Source organism: Sturnira hondurensis, unplaced genomic scaffold (assembly GCF_014824575.4).
Source record: "Sturnira hondurensis isolate 20B ecotype Veracruz unplaced genomic scaffold, ASM1482457v3 Scaffold0010128, whole genome shotgun sequence".
NCBI classification, from domain to species: Eukaryota; Metazoa; Chordata; class Mammalia; order Chiroptera; family Phyllostomidae; genus Sturnira; species Sturnira hondurensis.
In genome coordinates this window covers 18043673-18058140 of record NW_028082759.1, presented here as the reverse complement: position 1 = coordinate 18058140, position 14468 = coordinate 18043673, and the positions used below count along the sequence as shown (strand labels likewise).

Here is a 14468-nt window from a genome sequence, read left to right as displayed (position 1 = left end):
ATTCTGAGATCACAGTCTATGTTGGCTCTCACCCGACAGTTGAAAATACGTATTTTGTACTTACTGGGTTCCCCCTCGGCAGAAGCATGCTTTGGTGTCAGTTCTATAGAGTCGGATGCAGGAATCTAGGGGTGTATGGTGCCAGTATTTAGCATGTGGGATTTTTAAAAATCTCTTCAAACAATTTATTCTGTTTTAATTATACCCTGTTTTATTTTACTGTTCCTATAGCACAGTGTGAAAATTTAATCGCTGGTAAAAGATAATAGTCTCCCGTGTTCTAGTATTTTTGATGTTTAATCTGGAGTTAACATATGCCCATGTTATAAGCAAGAGGACAAATAGAGTACTGTGGCATTCATTCTATACCAAGGGAAACCCTTGTTCACAATTCTGAAATGTCGAGAACTTCTCCCAATACAGGTTTGTTTAAGAGATGAGATTGTAGAATTATATTTGTATTTAATTGGATGATTATACTGTGGAGAACTTGTGTGTTTACCATGTGGTTTATAAAACCTGTTTGAAATGAATTGAATGTGGAACCTTTGCTCGAAGTCTACTGTGTGTCGTATTTTGCATCTCTCCCTCCATAATAAAAGTTACCTAAAAACTTACTTTAAGTCAGTGGGTTTGGCTTAAGAATTGAGAATCTTGTCATGATACCTTTTTTCCCATATAGTTCTATAGAATGAACTTAGTGATAGTGGTTATACAGGATTTTTTTAAAAATCAAGCAAATAAACCTATTTTTAAATTTTTACATCGCTTCTTGGCGTTTTGGCCAAGATCAAGTGTAGTAAATTTTGTACATCTACACTTTATGAATGGTTCATAAAAGAACTCCTTATGATTATATCTGTCATATTTTAAGACTGGTTTGGCCTGGGCAAGGTATGCCAAGAGTGCAGATTCCATCTCCGGTCAGGGCACACACAAAGAAGAAACCATTGAATGCATAAATAGTGGAACAATAAACTGATGTCTCACACCCCCAACCCTGTCTCTGACTTTCTCAAATCAGTAAATAAGAAACTTTAAAAAAACACTGCTTTTATAAGATTCCATTTTATTTAGACAAAAGCCTGTGTTAAAATTGAATTATAAGGCCCTGGCTGGTGTAGCTCAGTGGATTTGAGCGCGGGCCTGCGAACCACACGATCACGGTTCGATTCCCAGTCAGGGCACATGCCTGGGTTGCAGGCCTGTTCCCGGTTCCCAGCAGGGGACGCACAAGAGGCAACCATACATTTATATTTCTCTCCCTCTCTCCTTCCTTTCCCTTCTAAAGATAAATAAAAATAAATAAAATGTTTTAAAAAAACCCATAGTTTTAAAAAAATCGAATTATACATAGATTTAGTTTTGCAAAGGTTTTTTTTGGTTTTATGTAGCCCCAGTTGTTTGTTTTTGCTTTTATTACCTTTGCCCAAGGAGACATGTCCAAAAAAGGATTGCTATTGCTGTCAGAGTTTACTCCAAGGACTTTTCTTCTAGGACAATTAGAGTTTCTGGTCTTACATTTACGTCTTTTCTTGATGAAGAAGTTTAATGTTTTATTATTAAACTTTATTGTTTTTCTGCAGAAAACAAAAAAAAACCTGTTTTAGATCAGAATTATACATAGATCTGATAGATCTAGCCTTATGTTTGGGGGGAAATTGCTGAATGAAATATGGTGCTCTTATTTCCTATTTGTCTTGTTTAATAACCCTGTTTGCTACTAGGGTTTATCTTTGGGAAAGAGGAGAAGTTTTGAGAAAATTTTATAGGGTAAACTAAGTGCATATTTGTTGTTATTTTTTCCATTAAATTGGGAGACTACTATGATTTGTAATGAGTGACCTATTGTAGTAGTGCTTTGAGAACAAAAAGATATTGAGACATTTCCTTAAACACATACTTAATTCTTGATGGGGAAGAATGAATTCTTAGCAGTTATTTGGAGAAGTATGCTGTTCTGAATTATTTTTATAGGTTACAGTCAAAGGAGATAATTGGGTTAATGGCATTGAGTATAACTTCAATATGGAAGACTGCCAGGTTTCATTAATTGGGAACATAATCATTAGGAACTGAAGGTTAATTACTGTTCTGAACTGTGATGAAATAAAAAGCTAAATGCTATAGTATTATTATCTCAGCCAAGATAGTGGAATTTTGGTTTTTGGTTTTTTAAAAGATTTTATTATTTTTAGAGAGAGAGGAAGGGAGGGAGACAGAGGGAGAGATACACCAATGGGTTGACAACACCCCCAACTGAGGACCTGGCCCATGACCCAGGCATGTGCCCTGATTGGGAATTGAACCAGCAGTCTTTTGGTGCACAGGCTGGTGCTCAATCCCTTGAGCCACACCAGCCAGGGCAGGGGTTTTTTTTTTAACCTGGTTTATTGAACTATAATTTTTATACCATAACATATTTTCTGCCAAATAGCTGAACCAACTGGTTAATCAATTTCGTCTTCTACCAGCAATAAGAAAGTTCCAGTTGCTTCGGAGCTTGATTAAAGTATTGCCCAACCTATTGTATTAAATTTAGTTTAGTGGTATGGCCTTATGATTTTGAGGTACAGAAGGTAATAACCTTTTATGTGTTTATTGGCCTTTAGGATAATCTCTTTTGGGTGTGTTTTTTCTCTCTTATTGTTGCTGACTTTTAGGACTTCTTTATATATTCTGGATATAAGATAATCTGTCAGACATACTTATTGCATGTGTCTTTGACTTGCTTTTTTAAAAACACTCTTGAATTTTAAATTTTCAGAAAGTTAATTGAGGGTTTTAAGGGTAGTACATTTAAACTGTTCTTTGTATGTAGTTCCTGGAAAACAGTGACAAATCAAGTGTTCTTTTTAACTAGCCTAGTCTTTATGTCATAGCTCCTTTTAGTGCCTTATACTGTTGTTGTTATAATCATAGAAGAAAAAACATTATTTTTTAGGGTTTCTGCTAAGTTTAGTTGCCAGGCTTTTATATTTCTTTGGTTATATTTGGTTAGTGACAGATCCCACGTTACTCCTTCTGCTGTCCCCTCCCTCTTACACTGCAGGTCATTTCATTTGGCCTGCTGAGTGCTTAGCTGACGGCTGGAGGGGCACTTGCAGAGAAACTGGGACTAGTGGGATGAGATGGAAGGATAAGGAATAGAAAGCACCACGGATAATTAGGTTTTTCATCATCGTTTGGTTGGATGAGTTGAGGGGAGGGTGTATCTACTAAGATAGTAAAGACTAGATTCTGGGGGAAAATCAGTTGTGTTTTGGATCTGTTAGGTTTGAGATGTGAAACAACAAATAAGTTGGTGAGTCCGTCATTGGTATAGAACAACTCTATAGTGGGCTGTAGCATTGAGATTTAAGCAATTGATTTCTTGATATTAAATGTAAAAAGTTACATGTTTATTATTTTGTTTAGCATATTTTTCAGATTTTTAATAGATTGTTTCAAAAGTCATGAGTACATTTGTTTGAATTTATGACAGTAAATTCTAGCATAGATTATCAATTTATTTTAATCTTTTAGTTACAAAGTTTTTTCTCATAACAAGTAAAATGATTTAAAGAGAAATGATGTTGATACCTAAAAGTCAAACGACACTAAAAGGTTTATTATGAAAATAAAAGTCATTACTCCCCTCTGCCACTCACGCCTTCCCACTCCAGAGTCAAGTACCCTCAGTCTTTCTAGCAATTTTTTCTGATATATGCTTTCTTGTTGTTTAATAACATACCACTATTTCTTGAAACATTTGTTGACTTCTGGTTATGGAAAATGAGGACTTAGAACCTTATCATTTCCATGCTTGCCCAGTTTTCCTTTTCCCCATCATTCCGCTGTAGTTATAGCACAGTATTTTGGTAAATTAGTGCTTAATATTTACACTTTAAAAATTGTGTACATATTGTTTACTGTTAAGCCAGATATTACACTAAGACTATACTTTTCTGTCTTATGCAAGCCTTTATTTTTCCTGAAGTCAGTACCTGTCTCATTTATGCAGTTGCCTGGTTTTCTGTAGACCTGTTGCTTTTCCCCCAAATGTGCCTATACTCCTGTCATGTGCTTCTAAATAATATTTTTCATGTTATGAAGTACGTCAGTTCCATTTTTGCTCTTGCCGCAAACTTATTCCATGGTAGCCTACAGATTCCCCTTTCATTTTGGAGTGCCTGTTTTCTAGTTCTTTTTTTCTGAATTAGATTCGTTATTAAGTTTCATATTGGCTTGTTAAATTTGTTTTGATTATTTTTAATAGCTTCCTAAGGGGGAGTGCATAGGAATAAAATGTTAGCTTTCTGAGAAGCCTTAAAATGTCACTTTACTTATGTGTTTGATTGATAATTTGGCTGGGTATGGAATTCTAGGTTGAAACTTAAGTTCACACTGAATCTTAAAGTTTGTGTATAACTTGTTTTCTGACATTTAACAATATTCTGTTATTTTGGAATAAAAGTTCAGTGCCATTATGATTACAGATCCTTCATATGATTTTCCCCCTTTGGATCTTTTCAATAAAACTTTTGGGGCTTTGAAATTTCAGCATGATGGCCTGTGGTGTTTTGCATGCACTTGTTTGTTCTTTTTGCAGCTTGAGAGACTTCTTTCCTTCAGTTAAAAAGAAAATGTTATTTGAAATATAATATGCCTTTCTTTTTTCAGTTTTCACTTTATGTAACTTGCACCTTTTGGAGTGAGTTAATAATTTTCTTTTTCTAGCCCTGGCTGGTGTAGCTCAGTGGATTGAGTGTGGGCCTGTGGACCATATGATCGTGGTTCGATTCCCAGTCGGGGCACATGCCTGGGTTGCAGGCCAGTTCCCAGCAGGGGACCCACGAGAGGCAACCATACACTGATATTTCATTCCTTCTCTCCTTCCCTTCCTCTCTAAAGATAAATAAATAAAATCTTTTAAAAAGGATACATTTAAAAAAAATAAAAAATTAATTTTCTTTTTCTAATCTATACTCTTCCTTTGTTTTGCTTTTACTTTATTTTTTTTACTTACATTTTAGTGGGATTTAGGAGAATATGGAAATAACATCGGATCATTCTGTTGTATTAAATAATAAAAAATTTAGCATTTAATTTAAACTTTTTGCAATTCTTGCTAAACTCATTTTTTTTTACTTTTGGCAGAGATGTTATGAACATAAACAATATAGAAATGGATTGAAATTCTGTAAACAAATACTCTCTAATCCCAAGTTTGCAGAGCATGGAGGTAAGTGTAAATACACATACTTGTAAGTGTAAGTGGTTAAGGCTTTGCTTACTTGTCTGGCTTTACTTCTTGGCTTTTATCACTCCCAACTGCCTTACTTATTTTCTAGAGAGAATGGACCTTATCTTTGACTCCTGTATTTTGAATTTAGTGTCAAGAAAATGGTAGTGCATCCTACTTGAGTTTGAAAATAAACACAGTAGGAAAGGCAGAAGAAGCTAGAAGGACAAATATGCTTATTTAATAAGTACATTTCTTTAAGATATTTATTGTAAGAAACATTTGCTTTAGAATTTTGGTTGAGCTGTAGACTTTTATTCCTTGTAATAACATATTCAGAAAGTGTCTATTTGGTTCTTTGCTGATGAACCAGCATCGTTTTATTTAACATTGTATCTTAGTTTTTCAAGACAGTCATATTTAATGCATGATTTATATATTGTAAAGTTCTGAAATATTTTTTACCTTGTAGCTCTTGCTTATGTAAGGATAGAAGATTGTACAGTGAGATGTTTATAGAACAAGGGGAGATTATTTAGCTAAACTTGTGATGAGACAGAGGGGAGGGAAAGCTTTCACAGGTCTGATTTGTATATTAGGAAACATGGCTCTTTGGTAATTAATTTGATAATGTTCTCTTAGCTTTTAAAAAAAGATTTATTTATTTATTTATTTATTTATTTTTAGAGAGAGGGGAAAGGAGGGAGAAAAAGGGAGAGAAGAAACATCAATGTGTGGTTGCTTTTCATGTGCCCCCTACTGGGGACTTGGCCTACAATCCAGGCAAGTGCCCTAACCAGGAATCAAACCCACAAACCCTTTGGTTTGCAGGCTGGCATTCAATCCACTGAGCCACACCAGCCAGGACTCCTTGTATTTTTTAGAAAATTCTTTTTAGACAGAAGGGAGGGAGAAAAACATCAGTGTGTAAGAGAAACATCACATCAATCAGTTGTGTTTTTCTTACCCACGTTATACTGGGGACCTGGCTCACAACTGAGGCATGTGCCCCAACTGACTGGGAATTGAACTGGCCACCTTTTGGTTTGCAGTACGGCACCCAACTCACTGAGCCACACCAGCCAGGCTTCTTCTCTTAGTGTTGAAAAGGGAGTGAATAATAGCTCTCTGTTATCTTTCTTTACTCTTAGTATACATGCACTAAAATAATAATACTGTTTTTTTAACATTATTAAAAATATTTTTGCCAGCCAGGTATATATTAGGTTTTATATTCATTTCTAAAGTATGCATACTGGTCATGTAACTTTGACAGAGTTTCATTAGCAGAATACCAAATATTGTTCTGAAATGCAGTTTCTCCTCACATTTGAACTTATCTGAAATGAGGTTGCATATGAAGTGTCATAGTTTAATTGAAAATGTGTTTTTTTAAGATTTTATTTATTTTTAGAGAGATGGAAAGGGAGGGAGAAAGAGGGAGAGAAACATTGATATGAGAGAGAAACTTCTGTAGGTTGCCCCTTGCATGACCCTGGCCCCTAGCTGGGGAGAACCTGGCCCAAAATCCAGGTATGTGCCCCAATCTGGAATTGAACTGGTGACTTTTGGTTTGTAGGACAATGCCCAACCAACTGAGCCGCACCAGTCTGGGCTAAAAACTTCTTTGGTTAAAGACTTTATTTATTTATTTATTTTTAGGAAGAGAGAAACATCACAATGTACGCTTGCCTCTCTACCTGGCCCACAACACAGGCACGTGCCCTGACTGGGAGTAGAACGGGCAACGCTGTGGTTCGCAGGCTGGAGCTCAATCCACTGAGCCACACCAGCCAGGGCTGAAAACATTTTTTAACAGTACATAAAATGATAGTTTGTCTTAAATTTAATGGCAACCCCTGGGTGCCAATAATTAAGGAACTTTAAGATGTTAGGTATAACTTGTAGGAATAGATTTTACTTGTCTGACAACAAAGGGCTACTTTCTGCAGTACCTTGCTAATTTGGCTATTTGCCAAATATATTTTCTTGGTTTTAATGTTTATATGTAATTTATAACAATTTGTACATTATTTCTCCTCTTTTTTGCCTCTATTTCTTTATCTGTATTTTTCTATAAATGTTGATTCTTCTTCAGTATAATACCTTTATTCCTTTTCTTTTATTCTGAAGTAATTTTTCTATAAATTTTAAATTTTAGTCCTAAAAGTTAGGCAGATCAGTTATAGTGAATATTATTTCTTTGTACTTCATAATATATATATTATAAAATTAGACATCTTTTTTTCTGAAATCTTTTCTGAAAACTTAATGTTGCCTTCAACTCACTCTCTCTTTTTTTTAATTCTCACCTGAGGATATGTTTATTGATTTTAGAGAGAGGGGGGGAAAGGGGTGAGGGAAGAGAAAGAGAGACATAAATGTAAGAGAGAAACATCAGCTGGTCGTCTCTAGTATGCACCCTGACTGCGGATCGAACCTGCAACATTTTGGCATATGGGCTAGCATTCCAACCAACTGAGCTATCTGGCCAGGGCCTCAACTTTCTCTTTTAATCTGTTGCTTGTGAGTGACCGGAGTCTTATGTCTTCTTTTACTTGTATATTTAATAGCATCCTAAATAATCTTTATAAAATAATGAGGTTTATGCAAATCAGAAATATATGTGTGTATAATTTGTGTATGTTTTTTTTTTAATAATTGAATGGTGATCTTTATGGAATTTGGGATTAAAGAAGTAAATTCAGTTTCAAGATAAAGTTTTCATACTATAAAGGAGTAATCATAGTCCTGGCTGGTGTGGCTCAGTGGGTTAAGTGCCAGCCTAGGAATCAAAGGGCCTCTGGTTCAATTCCCAGTGAGGGCACATTATCTGGGTTGCAGGCCAGGTCCTTGGTTGGGGGTGTGTGAAAGGCAACCGATAGATGTATCTCTTACACATCAATGTTTTCCTCCCTCTCTTTCTCCCTCCCTTTCCCTCTCCCTTTCCCTCTCTCTAAAAATAAATAAATAAAATGTTTTTTTTTTAAAAGAGTAATTATATTAAGGTCATTTAATGGAATTTCCCCCAAAGAGGAGTAATAGAGCCAGTGTATCTTGTTTAGATATGAATTACCAGATATTAGTGCATTTTTGTACCATTATCTAAAAATAAATCTAGGGAGGCCTGGAGTAGAGAAGTGTGGTTTAACTTGGTTTGTTGACTTTTAAAATATTTTAATTCTGTTCAGACCTGGACATTTTCCCAATAATTGTCAGTTCTTAGAGTAATGTAACATTTGTTTTTGAGATGATGGTTACCTTTTTTGTTTGTTATTTTTAATGTTTAATTCTCCTCCCGCCCCCCACCCCCCTGCANCCCCCCCCCCCCCCCCCCCCCGCACCTTCTCTTGTGTGTGTGTGTGTGTGTGGTTTTTTTTTTTAATAGAAACCCTGGCTATGAAAGGATTAACATTGAACTGTTTGGGTAAAAAGGAAGAAGCTTATGAATTGGTTCGTAGAGGTTTGAGGAATGACTTGAAGAGTCATGTGTGTATCCTTTCTGAGATATGTGTCCAAATTGGGTGGGGGTGTCTTCACCGAAGTTGGTAGTTTGGGAGTCAGAAGTGTTCTGTTCTTCTTCACCCTGTAACTCCAGAGGAGATGATTCTTTCTTAAATAAAAACTGCCTTCATTCAGGGAACACTTTTATATCTATACATGTTCTAACATACCTATTTACAGATAAATGGACTTGCCTTTTAAAATATCTATGAAAGCTCTTCCCATGCTTTAGAAAAAGGCACCCTGCAGACTTCGTCATGATCATGAATTTATAGAAGGGTGTACACTAAAAAGTACTGGAAACAATGCAGTCCCACTAATGGAGAGCACAGGCTTAAGAATACGCTTCACTTAGGCTTGAATCCCAGCTCACTTTCTTTCTAACTGTGATCTTAAGGCTCAGTTTCTTCATGTGTGAAACCAGGGCAGTCAGAACCCACCTCCTTGTGGAGTTGTAGAGATGTCATGACGCTTAACAAAGTCCTTGGTGTTGCTGATGACTGTAGTAGATAACTTATTAAAGGAAGCATGAGCATAGGAACAAGTACAATATCTCAGGGGAGGTAGCAGGAAAAATTATGGGTTTGTATTTATCAAGTAGTTTTTAAATAAATATTTTCTTGCCTGTGTTGTGGGCAAACACAATTTTGAGTTGCAAATTTTCAAGTGTTTACCAGGCTCCTGGCATAGTACGGACTAAGAAACACTGGGGATTGTGCTCTTGGGGACCTTAGTCTAGTGAAGGAGGAGGAGATTTACTAGAAGCACATACAGGATGTTTCTGGTATTGCATAAAATGTTGTAGCGTGTTAAAAAATTACTGCTGTTGCAGTAAAGCAAAAGTGAGTGTGTTGGGAGTAACCAGAAACTAAAAAGGTAATCTAAGTATTAATAAGACTGTTGTAGATATCTTTTCATCATTTTTAATGGTTGCATAGTGTCTATATGTTCTTTGCCATGATTTACATAATTGGATTCCTCTTGATGGATTTGAGACTGCTTGAGGGTAGATTTTTAGGAGTGAAGATTGGAGGCAGTTACAGGTGTTACAATGCTAAGAGGTGATTGGAGTGGGGAAGAATGGTAGGTAGGTAATGAGAACAAGATTATAAAGGGTAGTGTGTCTTAAGCTTTTTAAAACCATGTTCCAACCAATTGAGATTTTGTTATGCTTTGCTTTGTCATTTATTTAATGAAAAAGATTATTTGTCAAGTAAAATGTTACAATATTAAATATATACTTTTAGTTACACTTGCTATCCCTTGGGTCCTTGGTGTAAAAGTTGTCAGATTGAAAACTTTGAACCTGACCTGAAAGAGAAACTTCTGTAAATTTCTGGAAAGGGGAGTGGAGTTTTTTTTCTTTTGATGATGTCTGTTTCAGGAGGCCACTTTGTCAGGAGGGAGTGAAAGCAAACAGGATGGAAGCGGGAGGATGGGTGGCTTGTCACAATCAAGGTCTAAGTGAGTGAAAAGCACCTTCATTAGGGGAGTGGAATTAGGTACTTCCCCCCTTCATACCGTTTTTGTATACCCTGTAATTTTGCTTACTTATCAGTGACCCTTACTAGACTCTAAAAATTATTTGCATGCTGGATACTGCCCATTTTGGTCATCTGCCATCCTAATTATTACGAAATTTTAATTATTTGCTAAGTGAATGATTGTATTTTATGTATGAATGACTTATAGAAAGTTGTACTGTACTAAGGGTTCTCTCCTGAGAACCTTGTTAGCTAAAGAACATACACATGATTTAAAATAATTATATGTCATGGATACTCATTCCCTCTTTTTCCATTAGAAATTAATATTTATGGAGCATTTCTTTGGTGCCAGCCGGTGAGCACTTTATATGTTATTCCATTTAGTCATCAAACTGCTGTGCTTTGCTTTATCGACTTTCTATTTACATTTTATAACTGAGGAAACATACCCAGACTAAATAACTCATCCAAGGTCACAGAGCTGACAGGTCAAGCTAGAGCTGTTTTCTCTGAGAGGCTTGGAAAGCTGCACCAGTTTTCATTGTGTTCAACCACCTTCTGTCTTTGTTTTTTCCTTTTTTTAAAGCTTGTAACTTTGTAAATAGCTACAGTTCTCTGAGTTTCCTAGGGAATATTACTGGAATGTTATTTTGTGACTTAACTAAATCCTGTAGGTTGTATCCTTAACTAAATCCTCTAGGTTGGCATGTTTATGGCCTTCTCCAGAGGTCAGACAAGAAATATGATGAAGCCATTAAGTGTTACAGAAATGCACTAAAATGGGATAAAGACAATCTTCAAATCTTAAGGGACCTTTCTTTACTGCAGATTCAAATGCGAGATCTTGAGGGTTACAGGGTAAGTAAAATAGAGAATTTTTTTATTCTAGAGAAAAATATTGTTGAAATATTTAAACCTTTTTGAGTATTTACTGGTAACAAAAATTTTCATTTTAAAAAAGAATTTAATTAAATTTTATTGCCCTCCCCCCAATAGCAGTTGTGTTTATGACTGACCAATAAGATTTTTAGAATAAATTACTTTATTGCATAGTAAAGTTAGGTTACTGTATAGGTTTAGTTAATTAATTCAGTAGAAATTAACATCAATATTCCTCAAATAGGTGATGTCTTTTTCTGTTATTAACATGTAAATATAGTCTTTAGTTACTACATTTTGGGGGGAGCAAAATTTCTTTTGTTTCTTATTTTACCTTCATTGAACCTAGTATGCCGTCTTTGTAGCGACATTTTGATTCTTGAGTCATTCTGTTAAATCATATCTGTTTCGTTCCTCTCTTTTTTCCCCCATGTGGTGCCTGCTGAGTTGTCTTCTATGGATCTGAATTCAGTAGTTGGGCATTACATTTTTAAAGATTTTTTTTTTGTATTCTCTTTTCCATCCTATCTTTTCTTAGCTTAAGTATATCAGGAAATAACATAATAAATAGTACCTGCTCATAACTTTTAAAAAAATTTACAAGGTTACCTTGGAACCTTCATTGTGCTTCTTAACAAATATTTGCTTTTATAAAGCTACACAATATGGATGTATCAAACTGTTTCTGTTACTATTCCCAGCATTGTGTTACAGATTGCTCAGTGTTGTGGGGGAGTTAATTAAGGAGCATTTGCTTTTACTGTAACCCTAAGAAAAAATATTTTTTTCCACTTAAAGGAAACAAGATATCAGTTACTTCAGCTTCGACCTGCCCAAAGAGCATCATGGATTGGTTATGCTATTGCTTATCATTTATTAGAAGATTATGAAATGGCAGCAAAGATTTTAGAAGAATTTAGGAAAACACAACAGGTAAACTAGTAAACTAGGTTTGATTCTAAATGTAAGTAAAAGAAAGAAGTGTACATAGACTTGTTAACTTTTTAAAGTTATAAGAATAAAATGTAATGAACTTCATAGAGGAGTTCATGCACATTTATTGTTAATATTTGACACATTTACTTTATAGTCTCTTCATCTATTTAGTTAAACTTTCTTCCCAAAACATTTGAGGGTATTTGCAGATACCATGCTCTTTTACTCCTAAGTGCTTCAGTGTGATACTCCCTGAGAGTAACTGTGAATTCTATTCTGTAGAATCTAGAATCTAATCTAATTCTATAGATTATTTTAAAAATTAGGAAAGTTCACATTGATAGACTGTTTAGTCCATAGCTGATAAACTTTATTAATTATCTTTATCCTTTCCAGAATTTTTGCTTTCCATTTCAGGATCCAGTTTAGAATCATACTTTGCATTTGCTTATTATTTCTCTTTGGCCTCTTTTAATCTTTGGAAGTTTCTAAGATTCTCTTTGTATTTCATGACATTGACATTTTTGAAGAGTATGGGGCAGTGCCCTTAGAGTGTCCGTCAGTTTGGATATGTTTGGTGGTGCCTCATAATTAGATACGGTTACATATTTTTTGGCAGGAAAGCACGGAAGGGGTGTTGAGCCCTTCTCAGTCCATCACCTTAAGAGGCACATGATATCTGTTTCTTCTGTTTGATTTCTTGGTTAAGATGGTGTCTGTTAGGTTTCTTTGCTATAAATTTATTTTTTCTCTTTGTGTTTAATAAACAATTTGAGACTTCATGAATAGCCTTTTCTTCATCATATGTTACCATTAGTTTTAGCATTCATTAGTTATGATTTTTGCCTGAATCAGCTGTTCCAATGATAGTTGCAAAGGGATGATTCTTTCGTATTCCCTCTAAATTTATTGACATGCTGCTGCTAAGTAAGAGTTTTTCTTTTCCCGTTAATTTATCATATGTAAGGATTTATGAATTCTTAGTGAGTTATACATTAATACTGTTACTACTTAATTGCTCCCTAGACAGATATTTAGAAATCTTAAAAAAAAGAGTAGTGTCACCCTAGCTGGTATAGCTTGGTGGATTGAGTGCCAGCCTGTGAACAAAGGGTTGCTGGTTTGACACCCTAGTCCGGGAACCTGCCTGGGTTACGGGCCAGGTTCCTGGTGGGAGGGGCACAGAAAAAATAGCCACACATTGATGTTTCTCTCCCTCTCTTTCTCCCTCTCTTCTTTCCTTTCTAAATATAAATAAATAAAATCTTTAAAAAAAATGAGTAGTTAATCAGATAGTATCCTTAGACTTCTTGTGTATATTTGAATGTGTAAGCAATTTTCTAATATAAAAACAAAATTCTTATTGTCAGTATTCCTTATGTCCATATATAGACATCCCCTGATAAAGTGGATTATGAATATAGTGAACTCCTTTTATATCAGAATCAAGTTCTTCGAGAAGCAGGTCTCTATAGAGAAGCTCTGGAACACCTTTGTACCTATGAAAAGCAGATTTGTGATAAACTTGCTGTAGAAGAAACCAAAGGTATTTTTTTAAGAATGTTTTTTATTCTAATATTTAATTATGACAAAGAGCAAGGCTGAAATTCAGTAGTTGTTGATAATTGCATATAATTCAACTTCTTGATGATAGAAAATTTGTTTCTTACATATATACTTTGACTAATTAATAATGTGGGAAAATACACATTTAAACAATATTGTTGATATAGGTTAAAAATTGTGAACAGTTAGTTATTGAAATGACTCAGTAAAATATTTTTCTTGAAATAAAGTGTTCTTATCTTAAAATATTATAGGATTTGATTAAAACACAGGAGATAATTGCTTGATTTTATAAGACATAGGGTTAAGTTTCTTAGAAACAGCTTGTTAGTAAAACAGGTTATGTACATTAGATTTCTTTATTGCCAGGCGTATATACAGGTAAATCAGTCTTTACTAAAAAATACATGGAACATCCCTAGAGTTCTTTATAGTTTGTCTGAATGTAGAAGGAACATGAATTAAAACCAGAGATTTGGGTTTTTATGTGTGAATTGCGGTAGGAGGGGTAGATCTTTAAATAAAGATCTTTAACGCTGCTGTTACTTCTCAGAGGGCTGAGAAAAAAGTCTTACAGTTTTAAGAGTTGAGGAAGTGATCATGGAAAATGAAAGAAGAATAACAAGTAATTGAAAACACAAGTACTTTTTAAGAATTGCCATCTGAAATGTTGCTTTACCCTTGTTAGTGCAGGTAACTGAAGTTTGCTGGTTTCAGGTTCCCTCGGCTCCCCTTGAAGTTGAACACCAGATATGCGTGGTATCTGTGTGCATACTGGGTGTAGTCATTATTTGCCAGATAACTCTGAGCAGATCATAATGCCACTGGAAAGAAATAAAATGGAAGTTTAAGGTTCCCGGACCTCAGTTGTG

The 14468-nt window shown here is 35.0% G+C and overlaps 1 protein-coding gene across 2 annotated transcripts in view; it reads left to right on the top strand.

Moving 5' to 3' along the window:
- The window catches only part of NAA15 (N-alpha-acetyltransferase 15, NatA auxiliary subunit), a 67756-nt gene that overhangs the window by 18694 nt on the left and 34594 nt on the right, over positions 1-14468 (top strand). For both annotated transcript variants that reach the window (XM_037058497.1, XM_037058496.1), the window contains exons 2-6: positions 5140-5224; positions 8613-8717; positions 10916-11073; positions 11893-12027; positions 13423-13576. In XM_037058497.1, the coding sequence (XP_036914392.1) occupies positions 5140-5224; positions 8613-8717; positions 10916-11073; positions 11893-12027; positions 13423-13576 (637 nt within the window). The remainder of the gene's footprint in view (positions 1-5139; positions 5225-8612; positions 8718-10915; positions 11074-11892; positions 12028-13422; positions 13577-14468) is intronic.